The sequence below is a fragment of the Molossus molossus genome, unplaced genomic scaffold (assembly GCF_014108415.1).
Source record: "Molossus molossus isolate mMolMol1 unplaced genomic scaffold, mMolMol1.p scaffold_m16_p_13, whole genome shotgun sequence".
Taxonomy (NCBI): Eukaryota; Metazoa; Chordata; class Mammalia; order Chiroptera; family Molossidae; genus Molossus; species Molossus molossus.
In genome coordinates, this window is record NW_023425348.1 from 4544163 (window position 1) to 4568408 (window position 24246).

Sequence of the window (24246 nt, forward strand, 5' to 3'; positions counted from 1 at the left end):
GCCGGGGACAAACCGCAACTGAGGTACGCGCCCTTAGCGGGAACCGAACCCGGGTCTCTCAGGACCGCAGGCCGACGCTCTAACCGCTGAACCAAATCGGCCAGGGCAGGGCAGATTTTTTAAAACATATTTTAGTCTGACTCAAAGTGCTAAAAGATACAAATGACATGAATGATAAAATGGTAAAAATCTAAAATGTTCCAAGCTTCCTATTTAACTCTTCATGCTTTAAACCAACATAAAAACCTGTTGCAATAGTTACTGAATGTTTTAATCTGAAAAGCAAATAACTTTGAGCTATAGGGTACATTTTCTTGTGAGAAATCACAGAACATCTCAATGCCTACTTTTCATGGTCCCTAAGAACTAAAGTTCCTGATGTCCTAAACAGATAGTGTTAGTTTCAACCAGCAATAAAGCAAATTCTGAACAAGGCAAAATACTTAACATAAGCCTTAGTACTACACTTTGCTAAGGGCTGGAACAAATTTTGTTTCAGGAAGAAGCTCCTATTGACACTGAGCTGCAGCAATCTGTAATGCCCACCATGTAACCGAGCTCTCAGCTTCCCCCCCAACATTTTGGTGCAGTGGTGTGACCATACTTCACAACTACACTAACACCCTGCTAAAGTCCTGTCTGTGGCAACCTCTCAGATGATTCCATGGGAGGGGTGGGGAACAGGGTTATACAGGCTAATATCTGAAGGAGGAAGCTGCTACATGACTGATTCTCCCACCAGCCTGGGTTGCTTAGATCTCAGCTTGCCTCTGCTGGAAAGCATTTAAATTATAGCAAATTAATGGAGATAGAAGAGACTTCACTATGATGCAGTTCTTCCCTCACATTTTACAGTTGAGAGAACTGAGACACAGAAATTAAACAATTTGTCAATGATAACTGTTAGAAAAAGAGAATACAGAGATGTCAATTGTCTGAGCCCTGTGACCTCGAGGTCAGGGGTCATCCCATGATACCATGCCTACCTGTATTCCAAACAAAAGCTTCCTTACCTGTGAAGGGAACAAGGATGGGTCAATTACACCTTGAGAACTTTGTCCGGTAGTGACACACTCTGTCAACAACTGTTTCAAAGTTTGCTTCATTTCCAAGGCCAAATCATTTAACCAAGTCTAAAAATAATGTTAGAAAATAATATATACATATCATAAAACAGGTATATAATCTATTGACTGATCCTATTCTTTTATTTCAGGAGGATGAATTATAATTTCCTATTGACTCTTACATCCAAATATGTTATATGGCATATAATTATTTAACTAATAAGTGATTTAAACCCAGGCTGATTTGGCTCAGCGGTTGGAACACCAAGGACTGAAGAATCAAGGGTCCAATTCCAGTCAAAAGCACGAATATCAGTTGCAGTTCAGTCCCCAGCCCTGATTGGGGTTGTGCAGGAGGCAACCAATGGATGTGTCTCTCTCACACTGATGTTTCTCTCTCTTTCTCTCCCCTACTCTATCTGAAGATAAATGAAAAAATATTCTCAGGTGAGATTTAAAAAAAAAAAATAGCATGATACTTTGTTCAGCTCAAAAACCACTGACGGAAAAGAGTGAGTGAGACTCTCTGTGCAAAACAACAGGAACACCTACACTGCTAATCATCACAAGAACTTCCTGATTTCAGTTTGCTGGAAAAATTATTCTAGCTCAGCTGCTAAAACGTAAGCTCTTCCTCCCTCTGCTCATCTAGTCCCAACAAAACTAAAGAAATGAAAACTATAGCAGAAATCAACAAAATTCTTCCCCAAACATGGGAACTACTTAACAAAACTGCTGTTTTCAATCGCCTCATAAAATGTTAAGGCATAATCAAGAATAGACTTTTGTCCAAACTGTATAGATACATGCGTGATAAAACATGGCCCTTTTATCCAATTGGAAGACAATTTTGGAACCTGAAAATTAGAATTCAATGTGGTGCAACCTATTGCTATTTGGTTTAGCTGTATACCCAGAATAGGCTTTGTTAATTCACATCCAGTTCTACAGAACCAATTAATCATTGTTATTCTATAAATGCACTAGCTTCAAGCTTACTAGTTCACCTAAATCATCTTATACAACTCATATTTCAAAAAGAGATAACTAAGATGTATAGAGTACTAATGTTCCAAACACTATATAATGTACCTAAAGCCAAGTTATCTCATTTAATTATCAGTAGAAAGCCTTTGCAACAAATAGTAAGATACCCATTTTACAGCTAAAAAAACAGATTCTAAGTCACACAGCTAATAAGTTTTGTAGCAAAGATTAATATCCAAGTTTTTTTTTACTCCAAAGCAAAGGCTCTTTTCATAATTACATATTGCCTTCCAAAGACTAAAAACCTATATTCTCTTTAATATCAAATCATTCTGAACCAAAAAAAAAAATTGCTTTTTAAAGATATGTTTCTTAAAAGCCTAAATTAACCAACTTTATCCTACAAATTGACTAAATAATTTTTGATACAAAGTTCATACAGTTAACTCTTTTTATTTTCATACTTGAAAAATAAAGAATAAGGAATTACTTACCTCTACATTATTTGATAGAAGAACTTTATTTTTAAGAGGTACAACTTCTCCCTCTAAAGATTTCATTGCAATTATATGTTTTGATTCCTTATCAAAACACACACTGTTAATACCTGTAACAGAGAAGCAACAACATAAATGCAAAATGATTAAAGATAACTATTAGACATCATATATGGTTACCACATTATATAAACCTAATATATATTATAATGCAATAGAATAATGTTAATTCTATTATGTAATACAACCCAAGCACATCAACAGGTAAATGAATAAACTGTGAAATACTCAAACAGTGAAATGCTATTCAGTAATTAAAAACAATAAAATATAGGTGTAGGTATCTTGAAAATAATTTGATGAGCAAAAAAAAAAAAAAAAAAAAAAACCAGACACAAATGAGTGCATACTGATGATTCCACTGATATGAGACAAAAAGATGAGAGGAAAGAGGGAGGGCAAATAGAAGTTCCCTTCTACAAAATGTGTACATTGCCTTATATTTAATAAAACAAAAACAAAAAGCCTAACACATTATTTAATTTTGATCTTAAGAAAACTCTGTAAGTTATTATTTTCAAAATTTCAGACAGGTAATAATTCATTAAAAACTGACAAATAGCTCTGGCTGGTTTGGCTCAGTGGTTAGAGCATCGGCCTACGATCCAGAGAGGCCTGGGTTCGGTTCCCACTAAGGGTAGGTACCTCGGCTGCAGTTTGCGCGGGAGGCAGCCACTCGATGTGTCCCTTTCACATCAATGTTTCTCCCCCCTCCCCACTCTATCTGAACAAAAATGGAAAAATGTCCTTGGGTGAGGATTAAAAAAAAAAAAAAAACTAGCAAATAAATAGTAGACATATAGCTTGAATGCAAGCATTCTGATTCCTAGAGCTGTTTCCACTACCACAGCCTGCAGTTACGGATTAAAAACTTTAAAGTTTCAGACATATAGTGTTAGCAAATATTTCTGTAAAGCACCAGAGAGTAAGTATTTTAGGTTTCTACAGGCCATAGGTCTCTGTGTCAGCCAATCAAATCTGTGCCAGTAGTACAAAGCAGCTACTATAGACAATACTAGTCATTACTGTTCCAACAAAACTTTATTAAGAAAAAAAACTGGCAGTGAGCCAGATTTGGCCTGTGGGTCTATAGTTTGCTGATCCCTAATTATAAATGAAGTTGAGGAAAATTTGTACTTTTTTTTTTAATGTTTTTATTGATTTTTTTAGAGAGAGAGAGAGAAACATAGATGTGAGAAAGAAACATCAATCAGCTGCCTCCTGCTAATCCCTACTGGGGATTGAGCCCGAAACCCGGGCATGTGCCCTGACCAGGAATCGAACCAGGACCTCTCAGTCCATGGAATGATGCTCAATCCACTGAGCCACACCAGCCGGGCAAAAAAAAAGTGTACTTCTTAAAGTTAATTTGAAAAATATGGCTCTTTTCCAACAAATGAAATATTTTAAGAAAAAAAAAATAATAATTTTATAGCAAACCAATTCCTTTGCAATTGCCCAGCAAAAGCAATTCAACAATACCAAAAAATACAGCACTATTACTCTACATTCTTTTCAGGTAATCTTACCTATTGCCGTAGACTAATTACCATCTATATACAAATAACTCCTAATTTTACATCTTCATCCCAGATCTCTCTGTTGACAATAACTGCCTATTGAATATATCCACTTGGATGTCATTCAGGAGACTTTAAACTCAATAATAAAGGGACATGTTCTCCCTTACTTCCAAGCCTCTACAAAGCCTATTCTCTTTGCCTCCCCATCTTTCTTCTAGCTAAAACATATACATTCTTCAGATCTCATGTTATAAGTCACCTTCTTTATGATGTCCCAAAACTGATCTAAATGCCTTCATAGACGCAGATATAGCACCATGAACTTATATCAACCATAAGAACTGTCATACCATATTTGTCAACTTACTAGCTTATCTCCCCCACTATACCATACGTTCTTTGCATGCATGACCTTCATTTATTCAATCATCTACCTAAGAGCCTAACATTATGCCTGGCAGATAGATGAAACTCAGTAAATGTCTGTTGAATAAATGTTGAATCTTACCAGCAAATAGCTTCTTAAGGTGAGACTGAATTACTGAAGGATTAGTAGACTGGCCCAGTATTTCTAACAAGTCATCATCGCCAATAAAATAAAATCTTGGAAATGCCGAGCGTTTTTCCTAATAAAAATAAAAGAAAAAGAATAGCCTTCTCTTTTCAAATAATTACAATGTTAAGTAGTTTCCAATTTATTATATGAAGATTAAAAAATAAAAACATGCCTCTAAAAATTCATTTAATGATTTCTGACATCTTTGAAGTTGATCAAGTATTGTTAATAGAGAATTTCTGATTCCTGCATGAGTAGTTAATGTTGTGACTCTGTTGTCTTTCTTGATGTCAGTCATTATCGATCTAAAGAAAGAAAAAACAGTAATTTACACATCCATTTTAACAGTTTTTTGGCTGACAGATATTGAGATATTTATTAACCTGCTTAAAACAATCTAGAGGCGCCTGGATGGGTTTGCTCAGTGGTTGGAGCGTTAGCCTACAGACCAAAGAGTCCCGGGTTCAGTTTCCACTAGGAGCACGTACCAAAAAAAAAAAAACACAAAAAAAAAAACACTAGAGGTAACACTATACAATAGCAACACGTAATTATGCTTCTAATAAATAATGCTAAAAATTAATAATATTCCATTACCATTTTTAACTTTCCATATGGAAAATTATCCATTTCATGTATTCAGTAAACAAATATTAAGCCTCACCCACATCATGGAGCTAACAGTCTAGTGACAGAGAAAATCATTAAATAATTTTCAAACATTTCAATAAAATTATGATAACTGCTAAAAAGGAAAATTACTAATTATTATTAAAGTGGCTAATAGGGCAACCCTAACCTATGGCTTCTTTGAGGAAGTAATTTAAGCTGAGATGATGAATAAAAATAAAAAGTCAGTGATTAGGAAGAAAACAGTTTCTGGCAAAGATCCTGGAAAGAAGTTTGATATGCCTGAGAAATTAAAGGCCAGAGTCACTGATACAAAAAAGGGGAGCAGCACAGGAAAAGGTAGAGAAATCAACAAGGAGCAGATCATTTTTTTATCCTTGGAACAAAAAGAAACCATTTTAAAGTTTTACTTAAAGCAATAAAGGAAAAAAGTGATGAAACTTCATTTTTAAAAAATTACTCTGGCTGTTGTATAAAAAACGTATTAATAGATGACAAGAATAGCATAGCTAGTGTGGCTCAGTGGTTGAGTATCAACCCATGTACTAAGAAGTAGATGGTCCGATTCTGGTCAAGGTACATGCCCAGGTTGTGGGCCAAATCCCCAGTGGGAAGCATGCAGGACGCGGCCAATTGATGTTCTCTCTCATCAATGTTTCTATCTCTCTCTCACTCTTTCTTTCTCTCTCTCTAAAATCAATAAAGAAAAAACAATTTTTTTAAAAAGAAAGCCTGTGATTCTAAAAGTAATGGAATGTGTTTGCCTGTTTAGGGAATACTAATTGCTCATTTAAAAAAAAGAGAGAGATGACAAGAATAAGTCAGAAGGTTAGGCAGTAGTTGAAGTTAGTGACAATAAAAGTATTTTAGAATAAAATCAAAGAAGTAGAAATATAAAGGATATATTAAGTGGGTTAATTAAGTAGGTTAAATTTGCTAATTTAATATATTTAAGAACGGCAGATGTCAAAGATATTCATTTTATTTCCACTTTGAGCAATTAGGTGGTACCATTTATTGAGACAGAAATCTGAAAGAGAAAAAAAAAATTGTGGGAAAGGGATAAATTCATGATTTTAGTTCTGACATGTGGATTAAGAATGCTTAGTATAATCTGAGCTAAGAGCAAGATGGGCTTAACATAGAGGTTGAGGAGACATCAGCATATAGAAGAGAAATGCTCAAATTAGCTAAGATCACCTACGGAGAAAATATAGAGTGAGAAAACAACCTAAGGCTGAAACCTTGAGAATGCTTTGAGAGAGAATTAGAAGTAAAACGAGAAAGACAAGCAAAAAACCAGGACAGGACAGTATCACAGAAGCCAAGGGAAGAGATTATAAGAAAAAAGAATTGCCTAACTCTATTAATTACTAGTCAGAGATAAATCAAAATAAGTAATGAACAATGGGAGAAAAAGAAGAAAACATCTGTAACAAAAATTAATTAATTAATAAAAAAATAAGGAATGAGCTTTGGCTGGTTTGGCTCAGCGGTTAGAGCATCGACCTGCGGTCCAGAGAGTCCCGGGTTAGGTTCCCGCTAAGGGCACGTACCTCGGTTGCAGTTTGTCCCCGACCCTGGTTGGTCATGCGGGTGGCAGCCACTCGATGTGTCCCTTTCACATCGATGTTTCTCTCTCTCCGTTCCTCTCTCTCCCTCCCATTCTACCTGAACAAAAAATGGAAAAATGTCCTTGAGTGAGGATAAAAATAATAAATAAAAAAGGAATGAAAAATGCCAAAGAAATTTACCACCACAAAGTTGTAAATTGGTCTTTTGGAAATATTAGGTATATATAGAGAGAGTGGTAAGACAGAAATCAGTTCAAAATAGTTCAAAAAACACATGGCTGAATAAAAGAAAAGAGCCCTGGCCGGTTTGGCTCAGCGGTTGGAGCATCAGCCTGCGTACCAGAGAGTCCCAGGTTCGGTTCCTGCTAGGGGCACATACCAAACAAAATTTTTTAAAAAAGAGAAAAGAGCTCCTCAGAAACAGCTATATATCCAGTACAGAAAGAATTGAAATACACAAATGATTCTAATAATGTAAAAGTAATTAGCTTGTATTAAGCATCTTATAATGTGATTAAAATATGTGTAGTTGTACTGACCTAAAATCTTCATCCACTTTGTTGAAGCGTGTCTGTTCTTTTGGCAATGCTCCACGGCCAAAAATGGGTTCCAAATACACCCACTTTCTCTGAATATGGTTTAAATTCTGCAGGTACTCATCTAACTTTGCAAGTTTTCTTTCCCAAACTAACACTTTATCTTCAAATCCTTTATAATAAGGAGAATCCTTTAAGGATTGAAGAAGGCATCTATTATCTCCAACTTGATTTACTATATCTTTCCAATCTTTAATCAGCTTGATGGTTCTACTTTGGCTGTCTTCATAATCAGTCAATGTAAAAACTGCTCCAACTCCCCAAAGGTCAAGTTCACGTAAAGCTTCTCTGATTGTAACTTCGCCTTGTGCCCGACTATTTAAATCCTATTTAACACAAAATATCCATATTTGTAACTTCAACATTAATTATCACATAAATAAATTGTAAGAAATCTAATTTATAAAAAGATATACTTTTATCTGGCTTTATACCTTAATACAAAAAAATGTAAGTGGATATATTTTACATGATAAAAGAGATTTACTGGCTAATGTGTCCATTTATATCAGATACTAAGTATCCACATTCATATGGTCAAAGTACATACAAAGTTCCGCTTTATGCTTTTTACTTTTAGAAAAAGAAAAACAGAAAATTCAAACGTCCATAGCAAAACACAAAACAATCTGGCTTAAAGTTTTGCATAAACTGTGCTCCAGGGTTATCAACAAACATACACTTTAGGTAATAAATAGAACAATTTGACATCAGTAGTCCTTTCATGTTTCTACTGAATGGGCAAAACACAACACAAAAAGTCTGCCACTTATGATAAAATCGTGACAAATTTTACTTTTACCTGAAACCTTTTCTAAATCTGAGTAGCAAATTGGTTCTTAGTTTAGCTCTGAATTTTTATATCCCTTAGCTTCTATTTATAATATACCCCATGATTTTAAATGTATTATACGTAAAATAATTTGTATTATTTTTTATTAAAGCGAACTCCCTTCTTAAAGTAAAACATTTTTTTATTTCATATTTTTTTCTCTCTCTCTAAGAAGTGATTTATATTATTGTTTCTATACTCCCATACACAGTGCTAGATATATTCAGATGTATTACTAATGAAAGAATGATGGAATGGAACATTGTCACTACTTAAAGGAAAGGAAAAAATTTAACTTCCTGTTTTATTAAATAGCCAAATTCAAACAAAATCACATGCTAACAAAGGTGGGATATTATAAGATATTTTAAAAAGTGATTCTTACTTTAAGGTCTGAAGCTTTGGCAACAATTGTATCAGCTAATCTGAGAAGATCACCAAACAGTAATTTCTCTAGACTAGTCCCCCTAGGAAGGCCAAGTAGACGAAAAAGGTCAAGCCAGTGATCTGGAGAAAGATGTTCCCCTCTCACATATTTCAATATAGGAATTATAACCTGTTAAAAAAGAAGAAAAAAAAAGATGTATGTCCATACATAGTATACATATATGAGCAAAATGCCAAGTTTTTATTTACTGTTATGATTATTATGTATAAAAATGTTAATCATTCATTTTATTCAGTCACTACATACTAAAAAGTTACATAAACGTTCCAAGATCATTTTAAAATAGGAGAATAAGTAAAACTATCTTACTTTGTATTTGTCAACTTCAGATTGTAATTTCACTGTCATTATTGAATGTTCTTCAACTTTCCTTAATCTGTCATGCCAACTCATCAAAAATTCCTCAAACAGATACGTTTTAGTCCTATAAAATACCAAAAACGCACTTAAAATTTACATCCCATTAAGCACTACTAAACTATAAAAATCTAAATATTGTTTATGAATCGAACCGAAAAGTAATCCAATCTTCATTGGCCATTTCCTGAAATCCTTGTTGAAACTCTTCATAAAGTTCCCAAATTTGTGCATAGCTCTCAATGTCTTTAGAAACGCTACAAGCCAAAGAGAAGTTGGGCTCTTCTAGTCCAAAATGTTCGCAATCATCACTATTTAAAAAAAAAAAGAGAGAGAGAGAGAAATATCATTAAATTTTAAAAGAAATTAAACTGTAAAAATCAATATTATTTAACTGTATTCATGTCTGTTGTGACACATTGGGAAATTTATGCCAAATTTACACAAGAATTTTATTTAGGCATGAGTTTTTCTAAATTCATCAATATGTATTTTTTACAAAGGAGTCAAAGTGAAGTTAGTAATATATAAATATATTTTATGTGCATTATATATTACATAATATGTAATTAATATTCATAATTATATACATTTATGGATTAATCTGAAAGGGTTAGCTTTTAGAATATAAGATGTCCTCCATTTAATTGGTGTAATGTCATTTAATAAATGTTGTACTGCCCTAGCCGGTTTGGCTCAGCGGTTAGAGCGTCGGCCTGCGGTCCTGAGAGACCCGGGTTCGGTTCCCACTAGGGCGCGTACCTCGGTTGCAGTTTGTCCCCGGCTCTGGTCAGTCGTGCGGATGGCAGCCACTCGATGTGTTTCTCTCGCGTCGATGTTTCTCTCTCTCTCTCTGTTCCTCTCTCTCCCTCCCACTCTATCTGAACAAAAAATGGAAAAATGTCCTCGGGTGAGGATAAAATAAATAAATAAATAAATGTTGTACTAAAACTTCTAGTCACCTATGAAAGCAATTAGTTTATGGCTACATTTGCCTAATAGATCAAACCTAAAATAATGCTCAAATCTAATGTCCTGTTTATTTTAACATAAAACAACAAATTTTTAATTTGAGGTCTCTTTTAATTATTTTGCAAGGCTCATTTTTTTCCTCTGCGCCCCTGAGAGTAATTTTCCATTAATTTTATATATTCCTTTTTTTTATGAGATCACAGAAAGTAAGTATTCTAACTCTCTAATTTAACTTTTCAATAAATTTAATTTTCTGTTACTTTTTTCTTAGTATCCTTATAAAATCTAACCACAACTCCTAGAAAAGCAGTAGCATGAGCACTTATTATTTGTATTTTAAAACTGTTGAAGTTTATAAGAAAATGCGTAAAGATAACAGATATAAGAAAATTACTAACTTAACATATAAATATGAGACTTTTTTTCAAATGATATCAGTTTTAAAGAAAAGACATACACCAGCTTTTTTCTTATGACTTCAAGATCATCAAACTCAATTTTTTTCTCTTTTATTAACTTTGCACTTTCATCAAGGGTATTTTGCTGGCCAGTGTCAATAATATCATCACCGGGCTTTAGTTGGTCCCAACGAGCTTTAAATTTTTCCAGTTCTTGATAATAAAGCTGAAGACGTGATTTCACATTTCCTTTCATCACTTCAATCTATAAGCCAATAGAGTTTATATCATTTAATTCAGAATAAAATCTCACTTTATTTTCAAATTTTTATTTCCATTTTCTATTTAAGTGAAAAATATCAATATTAACCTTTCAAACTGTTGTTTTTAATTACTGAATTCAAGCTCAAAATAGTAATTCAAAAGCATAAAATAAGATCACAATTTACAACAAGAGATAATCCACAAACATCATCATTAGGAAAGCATTCATGTGATTAACAGCACCCACTAGCAAAAAGGTAATGTGATAGTGATAAAAAATAAAATTTAAAAATAGGTTGTTTAATGATTGCCAGTTGTTCTACCTGAGCACATTTCCCAGGCTCCAATAACAGCTAAAAGGCATTAGATTAAGTTCTGGTCAATGGAATATGAGTACAATAGATATGTGCAACTTCCAGATTATACCCTTAAAAGACACCATATACAGTTAGTAAACAAATTCATTCATAAGAAAAACTAAAAATAACATTACATACATTCTTGAATGACAGGAAGTGAAGATAAACTTTCTGAAATGATTATCATTAAAGGATTTCATTATATAGAAGTCAATTCTATCAGCAATATAAAATTATTATAAACCTGAGTTATAATGCAAGAAATCTTAAGTGAGAAAAATTAAGTTTGCATTTTAACAAAATGACTAAAAGGTTCTTACCTGATCTTTAATCATAAGTTGGTGACTTTCCATCATCAACTCAAACTTATCCCATTTAGCCTTCAGATTGCTAATTGTTTCTAAACCTCCACCTGCCACAGTTCGCAAAAGTCTATTTTTATCTTCAGCCTCTTGAAATAAGGGCAAAATCTAAAGGTCAAAAAAAAATAAAATAAAATAACACGGGAAAAACAACCTATTTTATCAAATTTCTTAAAATTCCTTTAATTTTAATTTGTTTTATAATTTGCTTTTTTAAAATCAAGATTTGCTTTTAAAGAATTTGTTAAATTCTTGAATAAAGTTTCATTTCCCTGATTCAGAACGCTCCCTCTCTTGTTCCTTCTCTCTCTCTTTCTCTGTCTCTTCCTCTTTCCCTTCTTCTCCCTTTCCCTCCCCCCCTTACCTCCCCCACACAAATGAATGTGCATTCCATAAGAACAGAGCATGTTCAAAGCTATATAACCCCTACTCCTAGCACAATGCCTGGAATATAACCAATGATCTATAAATACCTGTCAAATAAATGAATGAATGAATGCCTCTGTACTTTAACTAACTGCCACAGCTCATAATTTCATTCCCCTTTTTAGTTAATTCCTTCTACTAGACAAGGAGACATTATTTTATTTGCCTTTAAGCCCTCATTTATATCTTTGAGACTACTATATCATAAAAGTTTGTAATTCCTCCCATCACGAAGGTGTATTACTTCATTCACCTTTAAACTCTCAATAATTTTAAGTCTATCACATAGTAGGGACACAGAAAAAGTGTGTATTCTTATTTGAATTATTTCTCCTCCTTCCTCTAAACATAACTAAAATCATCCATATGTTTTATAAAACTTTGGCTTGCCTCTTCTGGTCTCTATCTTTCTGGATATTGTTGTTATGACTCTTTACCACTCTGTCTCTAATTATGAGCTCCTCCATTGTGTGTGTGTGTGTGTGTGTTCCTAATTCAGCTCCAACTTTACACTTCACACCATGCTAAAATTACAATCCTGGAAGTAACAGAATGAATTATTTAAGTTCAGTCTAATTCTAAAATGCCACATCATAAAATAGACTACAAATTTTTCTGAAGCCAATAATAAGCATTTTTTTTATTGTTGACAATATTAAAAATGTCCCTCATTTCTCCCCCTCTTTTACCCCCCTCTACCCAGCCCCAGCTCCATCCCAGGCCTTCCCCACCCTACTGTCTGTGTCCATGGGCTATGTGTATATGCATATATGTTCTTTGGTTAATCCCTTCCAGTTCCCACCTTACCCCTCCCCTCTCAGGTATGTCAGTCTGTTCCATGCATCCATGCCTCTGGGACCTATGTAAGTGAGATCATGTGATATTTGTCTTTCTCTGACTGGCTTATTTTGCTTAGCATAATAATCTCCAGGTCCATCCATAATGGTACAAAAGGTAAGAGATCATTCTTTACCACCACATTTTGTCATTGTTTCATTATACCAACATAACATCAAGAGTCCAATCATGACCATTTGGACCAGATTATATGGATATCCTTAAAATGTTAAAATTATATGATATTTCTAAATTGCCACAAAAATTACCTAATTTAAACATTTCCAGTATAGTAAAATAAATTTAAATTCTTCTCTGTGATTCTCACCTGTGGCTTCTGTTCTTGTAGCTTACTATACTGCACATTTGCAGTACCTATCTCTTCCACAGACTGGGGCATAATTGATAAGACTTCCATAGCTTCAGTGACAAATGTATCAATTTCATGTAAATGAGCTGAATAGGTAACATTAAAATATAAGAAAGAATATTACCACCAAAAATATTCAATTACATAATTTCTAAATCAAGGACTATTCAAAGCAATCTAATACATTAAACCCTAAATTATAATTTGCTTTCATAAAGCATAATTTCAAAATGTAGAATAAGCAAAGAAACTTCTTCTCATAAAAGTTCAGTTGTTTCACACTGTACTTAAGAATTGTGAGTAAGGCCCAGCCGGTGTGGCTCAGTGGATTGAGCATCCATGGACTGAGAGGTCCCAGTCCATTTCGCCATCAGGGCACATGCCCAGGTTGCAGGCTCAATCCCCAGTAGGGGGCGTACAGGAGGCAGCCAATAGATGTATCTTTCTCTCCCTTCCTCTCTAAAAAAATCAATAAAAACATGTTTTTTAAAAAAGGAATTTTGAGTAAAAAGCTAAAATATACTCATTCTTAGTAAATTTTACTTAAAATTGGGAGCTTTTTCAGTCTTTAAAATAATATGCAAAAAAAAAAATCTCTCTTTAAAGAAAACAAGAAATAGTGTAATATGTGGGGAAAAGAGTAATCATGTGAAGAGATAAAGAGGAATACATTACACCAGAACTACCCATGTATCTCAGCAACATACACAGCACACTGATATTAGTTCAAACAGTGAATAATAAAAATGCCTTCAATGTTTACACCTCTTAGAAGTTGAAAATGGGTTTTCCTACTTTCTTAAGGTTATCATTTTAAGCATATTTTATTTCATAATACTTTCTACATCAGTTTTTATTTTAATCATCATTGGGATTCCTATTTCATAACTATCAAAGTACATGTCTCTCTATATAAAATTAAGTAAAAAGTAAAAATAAAAATGCCTTTACCCTGAACAGACTTCTTCAAAGACAGAACAAGCACATCAAATAACTTCTGGATGAGATCATCAATCACAGTCTTCACAGGGCTGCAATTAATATTTAAACAATCTACCTTGACAGCACTGAAAAATGCCAATGGACATATTTCAATATGAAAAAGAGTAATTAGAGGAAAAGACTCTCATTAAAATAGTATCAGTCTTAGTATCATTCTATGTAAACCATTTTCTAATGTAACTCAAAAGTATTAGTATGACCTTTAGGCACATTTAGATTTCATTTAGCAAAAATGCCATACACATATTATGACATGTTTAATTTTGTTATAGTATTACACTTTTGATCCATCATATGCTTATAAAAAAGGCAGAAATTACAAATTACTAATGTATCAACATTAATATATTTAAATATTCACAAGCTTTACTTGCTAACATCATGTAACATATTTTTTTAAATACCTATAAAATATATTCACTATCTTGCAAAGTACAAACAATAATGATAAGGGAAAGAAGATAAGAATAGAAAGCGAATATAGATTATTAAACAAAAAATAATGGACAAACATATAATGAATTGCTAGTTCATATCTTCAACTGTGTGAGCAAACAGTGATCTCAGAACTATTGGCAGGAATAGAAAACAAACTTTGTGAGGAGTAATTTAGCAATATGTATCAAATAATTTTAAAATAGGCAAAACTTTACCTTCAGAATTTATCCCAAGGAAATTTTCAGGGTACACTCCAAGATTACACACATTTATTTAGCTTAAATTATACAAAGTTTAAAAAAAAAAAAAAAAAGGCTGCTCACTTTGGTCACAAACATTATTTAGAAAGCTACTTGCCCTTTTTAAAACATAAAGCCAGGTATCATTCTTAGAAAGCAAGTTACAAGCGTTAAATTCTCACAGTTTTATTTTTAAAATATAATTTTCTCTTAAAGCTTCATTTATTTATTCTCAATCACCCACTAACTGGAGAGATTTAAACTTCAGTTGTTTTGTTTTGTTTTGTTTTTATCCTCACTGGAGGACATTTTTCCATTTTTGTTTTAGATAGAGTGGGAGAGAGAAGGGGGAAAAGAAAGACAGAGAGAAACATGGCCATGAAAGGGACACATCGAGTGGCTGCCTCCCGCACAACCTCAGCTGGGGGACAAACTGCAACTTAGGTATGTGCCCTTAGCTACCGCGTCCTCTTCTAACCTTGCTGTCTGACAAGGTCGGACATAGGAAAGCTTCAAGGATGCATCTTCTAGGAAGAGGACGTGGCATGGGAGTGGGACTAATTGGTATTACGGAAATTATACTAAGAATTGTTATTCTGATTTACCTGATGACTAACCTGGGAATAGCAAACAAAATGTTTGAAATCTTGCTGTTTCAATTAAATTTTGAAGAAACGCCAGCTCCCCCTGAAACAGTCACCACTGCATGTCCTGAATGTCTTAACAATTTACTAATTCAATTAGGTAAAATATTTCCCCCCAAAAGTCTCTAATAAACAAGTCATGGATGAATTGCAACAAGTAGAACTAAAGGAGGCACCCTATACGCCTGTGCCTCCTCCCCAGATAGAAGGAGTATTTCACAAAGGATTCCTGATCCTCCCTTGCCCTTTACAGGAGTATATGATGAAGACAGATTAAGAATAGTTAACAAAGGTGGACTGCATGTTCCTTACACTAGTTTGCCTTTCATGAAGCAGTTAGCATGCCGAGGTCCTCCCTGGTGCCTATGGTACTAAAAACAAGAATGTTCTATTCTATTTCAATTGAATAGATATTATAAGAAATGTTGCCCTTATCTCCTTGGAGATCTTAAACAAAACATAGCTGATCTAGAGAAAGAGAAAAGAAACAGGGGTTAGAATAAAGTTAATCAATAATCTTAGACAAAGAAAGAATCCTTTAAAAAAAGAAATCAGCCCTGGCCAGTTTGGCTCAGCGGTTGAGCGTCGGCCTGCGGGTCAGAGAGTCCTGAGTTTGGTTCCCACTAGGGGCACATACCACAAAAAAATTTAAAAAATTAAAAAAAAGAAATCATATCTGGATGCCAATATTTTGCTGCTACAAAAATAAGTCTATCTATCATTCTGTTCTTTTCCTTTGTCTAATTGAAACTAACCTCCTGGAACTATGATACTTAACTTTCTGCTTCTGTAACCGCAAATGCTTAACCTATGCCAAAAAAGACAGTATATAATCACAAAGAAAATTACAATAAATTGGAACAGAGTCACACTGCCTCTGAGTCATGTAGTCATCTGTCTCCAGCGCCAACGCCTTACCCACCTTCGGGACCTCCTGGATCCTGTTGAAGCTAGACTGCGGCACTTAGTGGGAACTGAACCTGGGGTTCTCTGGACCGCAGACCAATGCTCTAACCACTGAGCCAAACCAGCCAGGGCTAAACTCCAGTTCTTAACCACCAACTCATGTTAAGAGCTCATTTTTGCCTGATACATAAAGTTTATATGATTTTTTAAATTCTCATATGTGAAGTGTCAGGATTTCTAATGTTGGATACATGAAGATAGATGCTTTGGGTAAACCGAATCATAGTATGCTGCATTTTACTAATGAATTAACACGAAGTGATATGAGTAAAGCAGAGCTGTACTCACTGACTACAGAATCCTGGAGAGAAGACCAACATTCATCTCTCACTTTGAAAATACTGAAAACAGGCAACTGAGGCTCTATTCAGTCATAGATAGAACAGGATAGCCAGAGATACCCTACCCAAAAATGATATTCTTACTACAGTATCATGAGAATATTGCTTTTCTAAACATAGAGCATATACCCAAAAAGTACCCAAAAAATAAAAATCCATGTGTATGGCCCTGGCCGGTTTGGCTCAGCGGTTAAAGCGTCGGCCTGCGGTACAGAGAGACCCGGGTTCGGTTTCCGCTAAGGGCACGTACCTCGGTTGCAGTTTGTCCCCGGCCCTGGTTGGTCGTGCGGGTGGCAGCCACTCGATGTGTCCCTTCACGTCGATGTTTCTCTCTCTCTCTTCCTCTCTCTCCCTCCCGCTCTATCTGAACAAAAAATGGAAAAATGTCCTCGGGTGAGGATAAAAAAAAAAAAAAAAAATCCATGTGTATGTATGTATATATTAACTTTGATGAATACATGTTAATTTATTAGCAAGAAATAGCACAATGAAGAATATAATGTGAGACAGAAATTCTTTTTATTCTGTTTAGCTTTGGCAGGAAAGCAAAACTAAAGAATCTGTTTATAGTAAAGGATGAACAAATAGCAGCATTAGCAGTAGAGGTCCTGCAGCAGTCAGCTGACAGCATGAAGTCGAACAAGATAGTCAGGACTGGGATGGAAGACAACAGATTAGAAACCTCATCTACGAGCTTTACAACAGCACTATCTTTTCCTTACTTCAAACTAATATTAATTGCATTATCATCCCAATCATCTAAGTCATTTGTCTCTCTCTATTCCTCATCTCTCATCTTCCTCCACAAATAAGACCTCTTAGTATCTCATAATATTTCCCCTTCCCCATTCTGAGTCCAACAACTGAGTTCAATTAACTGTTACGGGTTTCTGGAGGACAGACTAAGCTAACCATTCCAACACAATAAAATCCCAATTCCCTAATTTAGAATGTAAGACTCTCCCTGTCTATACCTATCCACCCCTTTCCAGGAATATCTCCTCTAGTCCCTAATAAAACAATAATTCTAATCAAATTTCAGTTAATCATCTTCTTACTTTCAGCATATGAATCCCTCTCCTGAGAGGCTCTGCTTTTAACCTCCAATTTTCATTTCTAGCTGTCAAAATCCTAGTTCAAATATTTCTGTCTTAAAATGTTCCCTGATTTTGCCCCAAGTGGATGGGATTGAACTAGGCAGGGTTCAATCTCTAATAAAAAATATAAATTAAACAGTGTAAGAAAATAGAAACACTTAGTATATAAGAAATAAAAGGAATAATTTTGTAAAATATATATATATATATATGAATTATTCTCTCTGGTATTAATAACAACACTTAATAATAACTAACATTTATTGAGAACTTACCCTGTGCCAGTAATTTATATGCAAATTACTCACTTAATCCTCAAATTACTGTGAGATAAATACTGTAGTTGTAGCTATTTTATTTACTTTTTAAATCCTCACCCGAGGGTATTTTTCCATTTATCTTCAGACAGAGTGGGAGGGAGGGAAGGAGGAAGGGAGAGAGAGAGACACACCAACTGGTTGCCTCCGGTACAACCCTAACCAGGGCCGGGGACAGAACCACAACCGAGGTACGTTCCCTCACCAGAATCAAACCTGTGACTCTTTAGTCCACAGGCCAAAGCTCTAACCACTGAGCAAAACCAGCCAGGGCAGTTGTAGCTGTTTTAAAGCTGAGGAAATGGCCCAGCCAGTGTGGCTGAGTGTACTGAGCGTCATCCCATGTACTGAGAAGTCCCAGTTCGATTCCTGGTCAGGGCACATGCCCAGGTTGTAGGCTCGATCCCCGGTTGGGGGGCAGGAGGCAGCCGATCAATGTCTCTCTCACATCAATGTTTCTATTTCTCTCTACCTTCCTCTCTCTCTAAAAAATCATTAAAAACATTTTTTTTTAAGCTGAGGAAAAGGAGGTTCAGGGTCTAAATGATTATCAAAGTCATGCAGTTGGTAAGAGCTATCTAACTCCAGAACTCACACTCATAACCCGTGTGTACTTGACTTATTCATCAAATATACCTGATTTATTGTACTACCAGAGAGAAACTTGAGCTCATGGACTCTGTCTTCTTCATCTCTGTACCCCCACAGGACAAGAGTTTACATATTATAAATGCTCACAAAATATTTATTGAAAGAATGAACAAATGAATTAATAAGTATCATTATCCTTTACAGATAATATATGCACAATTCAACAAGGCCTTTCATAGAGCTTATTAAAAAGAGTGGCTCCAGTTATATGAATTTCAGATAGTGAGGGAGATGTATTCTCAAATCGCTGGGTTACGAGATGGCCCTCAGAGAGTTTCCACCACACTTAGGCAACACTAGATGCAGCACTGTGGTGTGTGCCTCCCAGGGCATTCTGAAAGGAAACAGAGCCACACAGAAGCATATTAAATGTCATTAGTTTTATATCCTCTAGTATGCTCTCAGCAGTACTTCTTACCATTCTTAGACTGTGCCTATGAATATCAAATATTAGATCCTCATGCCAGATCTAGTTTATTCAAATCAGTTCAGCCAGCAGAGCCTCAAAAAGAGAAACTTCTTAGTGTCAGCAATGCCCTAGTCAGATGACGCTCAAGTATCACAGCTGAGACCTACAGGAGGTGTGAAACTGACTTGACTTCTTGCCACTAAGTGAAGAGGACCCTTACTATCCCATGGGAAAGCTGTTCTGGTGCATAAGTACTGTTGCTTTAACTTCTAATACCTTGGAAGTCGTTCTACTTCTTTTCCTTTTATTTTCAGTGCTTTAAAATTTTTTTCCCAATCATGAACAGTCGAAAGATGCTTTTCCACTAGAGCTTCCAAATCAACTTGCCCAATTACAATCCATTCCTAAAAATAAAAAATATTATTAAAGATCAAGAACTAATAAATTAACATTTTAAAGTTTATGGTCCAACTATTAACAGACATTAGAGTCCAATCAATTAAAAGGGACAAGTATCATTGTAAGTAAATTTCAACGTAAGTATTTGAATACAATCATTACTGTGTCGTCTATAAAATGAACAGGAGCCCAGCAATGTGGCTCAATGGATTGAGTGTGGTCCCATGGACCGAGAGGTCCCAGTTCCATTCCTGGTCAGGTCACAAGCCCAGGTTGTGGGCTCAATCCCCAGCAGGGGTGTGCAGGAGGCAGCCAATCAATGTTTCTCTCTCATATTGCGGTTTCTCCCTCTCTCCCTTCCTCTCTCTCAAAAAAAAGAAAAAAAAAATCAATAAAAACATTTTTTAAAAAAGAATGAACAGGAGAAAAGTGACAATATAAAAATACTGTGATTATAAAAGTTTTTTGAAGAGACTAAAAAAACCTTTTTTTAGATCTTCTTATAAAATTTGATGTATACTAAAATAGAATCACTTCTTTTAAGCCAAGAGCCACTACAAACTACAAATCTGAAACTATTCATATTCAATTGATTCTACAAACTTCAAATGTAACGGCATTGCAGTAGCAGGTAAAAAGCTGGCTGAATTCTTAGTGATAGTCTCAGGATCAATATAAATGAGTTGGATGCAATTAGGGTTTATCCTTAGAGTTAGTGGTAGCGATGTACATCAACAAAAGTAATATGTTTAATCATCTCATCATCTCAATTTCATTAATTTGGAAAGCATCCCTTCAGGAATTGCTCATGGTCCAAAGAATGAAGGATAAATTTCCCTGAAAGGAATTAAAACTGACACAACAGCCCTGTCTAGTTTGGCTCAGCAGTTAGAGGGTCAACTCAAGGACCAAAGGGTCGGTGTGGGTTAAATTCCAGTCAAGGGCACAAACCTGGGTTGCAGGTTAGATCCCCAACCCTGGTGGGGTCATGCAAGAGGCAACCAATCGATGTGTCTCTCACATCAATGTTTCTCTCTTTCTCTCCCCCTCCCTCCCTTCTACTCTACTTAAAAATTAATGAAAAAATATCCTCAGGTGAAGATTAACAAACAAACAAAAAAAACAAAATTAACACAACAGAGTCATGTCACATTCCAAGCTGACAAAACAAAAAGCTAGCTCCTTAATCAATCTTTAAATAGTCACAGACATAAATCATCTTGGCATAAATCTATCTTGTATAAAAATCCTCAATTCTGGCTCTCTGGTTCGCGATATTTTTATCTTATAGCACACAAGATAAACTATTTGTATGTACATTTAATACTTAGTCAATCAGTCAGGTGAAATATAACAGAAGGATGGAAAATTACATGTTCCATACCTTATATTGGTGTAAAACAGCTGACAATCTCCTAAATAGATCTTCTGCTTTTCTGAAAATAGTCAGAAATCCACTGGCATTTCTATCAATCATAATAGAAAAAATAGATTCATCTCCTGCCTCACCCACTCCCTTAAACTGATTAGGAATGCTGATAAATCTCTTCATTTCTCTGTAGTATTTAGCCCGGATTTCTTCAAAAGGAGGCCTGAATTGTAACCGTCCTTGTCTGAAAGTAAATAAGTACTTAACTTTAATATATAAATTATTACAAAATTTTAAATTGAAAAATAAACTGGGTTTCAAAAAACCTTACTTGTACGTTAAGTCTATATTTATTTCTGGCAGGTTCTCGTTGAGTGCTTCCAAGCCCATCTGATACTGATGTTCCAGAGCTTTGTACAGCTGGTGGTTCCAGTGCAGCTTCCACGCATGCATGTCACTTGCTTGGAATCCCTAACATGTTACATTTGTATTTTTTATTTACATAAGGTAGTAGAATGAGGTTTTCATTTAATGCTTTCACATTGTATAAAGTAAAATTATAAGCGATAAAACATCCTATTTTAAAGATCTTAAAACACATAACTCCTTAATTGCTACTTATAGTATAAGAGTTTATATAAAATCAAATAAAAAAATTTCTAGTCCAGCCCCTGTGGTTCAGTGGTTAAGCATCGACCCATGCATTATGAGGTGGCCACTTCAATTCCGTCAGGACACATGCTCAGGCTGTAGACTGAATCCCCAGTAGAGGGCGTGCAGGAAGCAGCTGATTGATGTTCTCTTCTCTCTCATCGATGTTTCTATCCCTCTCTCCCTAAAATCAATAAAGAAAAACAATTTTTTTTAATCCTCACCTGAGGATATTTCCTCAAATATCTTCAGATAGAGTAGGAGGGGGAGAGAGAAACATCGATCTGAGAGAGACACAGAGAATGGCTGCCTCCCACACGACCCCAACCAGGGCCGCACGAACTGCAACCAAGAAATGTGCCCTTAGCCAGAACTTGAACCCTTGAGTCTTTGGTCCGAGGGCCAACACTCTAACTGCTGAGCCAAACCAGCTAGGGCAAGAACATTTTTTTTTTCTAAATCTCTAATTTTTGTATTTATAAATAGAATGCAAAAAATCAGTAAATTTTTAAAAGTTAAATTATAAATATAAATAGATTTTTTTTTTTTTTTAATCCTCACCCGAGGACATTTTTCCATTTTTTGTTCAGGTAGAGTGGGAGGGAGAGAGAGGAACAGAGAGAGAGAGAGAAACATCGATGCTAAAGGAACACATCGAGTGGCTGCCACCCGCACAACCGACCAGGGCCGGGGACAAACTGCAACCGAGGTACGCGCCCTTAGCGGGAACCGAACCCGGGTCTCTCAGGACCGCAGGCCGACGTTCTAACCGCTGAGCCAAACCGGCCAGGGCAAATATAAATAGATTTTATAATCAAACTTTATGTTATGATAATAGTAACAGGAACAATTTTTTCATAAACTTTTTAGTCCTTTTTCAAAAATTCCCATTAAGCCCTGGCTGGTTTGGCTCATCAGTTAGACTGTCGGCCTGCGGTCCAGAGAGATCCGGGTTCGGTTTCCGCTAAGGGCACATACCTCGGTTGCACTTTGTCACCGGCCCTGGTTGGGTCATGCAGGAGGCTGCCACTCGATGTGTCCCTTTCACGTGGATGTTTCTCTCTCTCTCTCTCTCTCTTCCTCTCTCTCCTCCCCACTCTATCTGAACAAAAAATGGAAAAATGTCCTCGAGTGAGCATAAAAATAAATAAAAATAAAAATAAAAAAAGTCCCATCAAGCATAGCTCTTTTCTTCTCTTCTCACCCCCTAAATATTCCTTCCACATTTTTATTTTTATCCTCACCTGAGGGCATTTTTCCTTTTTTTTGTTCAGATAGAGTGGGAGGGAGAGAGAGAGAGAGAAACATGGACGTGAAAGGGACACATCAAGTGGCTGCCTCCCACACGACCCAACCAGGGCCAGGGACAAACTGCAACCGAGGGATATGCCCTTAGCGGGAACCCAACCAGGTCTCTCTCGACCACAGGCTGACGCTCTAACCACTGAGCCAAACCGACCAGGGCCCTTCCACATTTTAAAATATGTTAAATTTAAAATATTAGAATGCTCAGTAGATTACAAACTCTTTTGCTTCCATATAACCATAAATATATCAATTCCAAAACATTAATTTTTGTTTTTTCTTAAAGTTCTAAGAACTGAAAAATATATATAAATGTGTGAGACACGTAACTCATGTTCAACCAAGCTCGCACATACTATGTAGCAGGCTCTGCGCTAGCCACTTTTGCATACATCATCACTTATACCAAAATGTGATAGAACTGAAATTTTTCTCTAAAAAGGAAAACGTTCTGATATAGAGTTATTTCAGTCATTAGGCTTCTGCCTAAACTTAACTTTGTGCTCTACAGATGTCATAATCACCAAAAACAAAACAAATGACAGATATTTAAGCACCAAGTCAGAGAAACTATAAACTCTGCATTGAGGGATCTGACATTCCATAAGACAAATAGAAACTTTTTATATTTTTAAATGTAAATGCATTGTTACCTTATAGTCTTTATATATAATTCAGTCAAGTTCTACATTTATCAGTAATTCATTAGTAAAGATTGATAAATAACCTTCACGAACTTTTCATTAGCTCACATATTCACATTGTGAAATGATCATATTTCAAAGTGCAGACACAAAGTAAAACATACTCTACCTGTGCTTCTACACTTGCTAAACCAGTTCTCAATTCCTGTAATCCATCTTTCCAACGCTGTTGCTGGCGAAGCAGATCAATATTCATAAGAATTACCACCTGTTAAAAATAAGAGCAATCTTAAAGTATCACCTAAAACAGTAATTTTTCAGTGGAAAAACTGGACAGATACCACCTTAACTAAGTGGTCAAGGGTAACTCAACCTAAGTAAGAGATACAAGTACCTGATCAATGCATTGAGAAAGGCAAAACATCACTTCTGTGGTATCCCGCCAAAACTTCATAAATCTAATCTAGTCAAGAGTAAACACCATATAACCCAAATCTAGAGATATTCAAAAAATAACTGACAAGTGGTCATCAAAAGTTTCAAGGTCATGAAAAACAAGCAAAGACTGAGGAGGAGGAGACTACAGAGACTCAACAACTAAATGTAAGGTAGGATCTTGGATTAGATCCTTGAAAAGAAAAAGGACATTAGTGGAGAAG

General features: G+C 35.4%; 1 protein-coding gene across 1 annotated transcript in view; it reads right to left on the reverse strand.

The window, feature by feature from the left end:
• The window catches only part of DYNC2H1 (dynein cytoplasmic 2 heavy chain 1), a 432306-nt gene that overhangs the window by 376764 nt on the left and 31296 nt on the right, over positions 1-24246 (reverse strand). Inside the window, exons 15-30 of the mRNA XM_036258012.1 lie at positions 23757-23855; positions 21319-21458; positions 21003-21231; positions 19496-19623; positions 14067-14182; positions 13074-13201; positions 11441-11590; positions 10557-10762; positions 9283-9438; positions 9080-9194; positions 8708-8878; positions 7434-7816; positions 4863-4995; positions 4643-4760; positions 2549-2661; positions 1014-1133 (exon numbers count right to left, since the gene is read on the reverse strand). Of these exons, the coding sequence (XP_036113905.1) occupies positions 1014-1133; positions 2549-2661; positions 4643-4760; positions 4863-4995; positions 7434-7816; positions 8708-8878; positions 9080-9194; positions 9283-9438; positions 10557-10762; positions 11441-11590; positions 13074-13201; positions 14067-14182; positions 19496-19623; positions 21003-21231; positions 21319-21458; positions 23757-23855 (2505 nt within the window). The remainder of the gene's footprint in view (positions 1-1013; positions 1134-2548; positions 2662-4642; positions 4761-4862; positions 4996-7433; positions 7817-8707; positions 8879-9079; positions 9195-9282; positions 9439-10556; positions 10763-11440; positions 11591-13073; positions 13202-14066; positions 14183-19495; positions 19624-21002; positions 21232-21318; positions 21459-23756; positions 23856-24246) is intronic.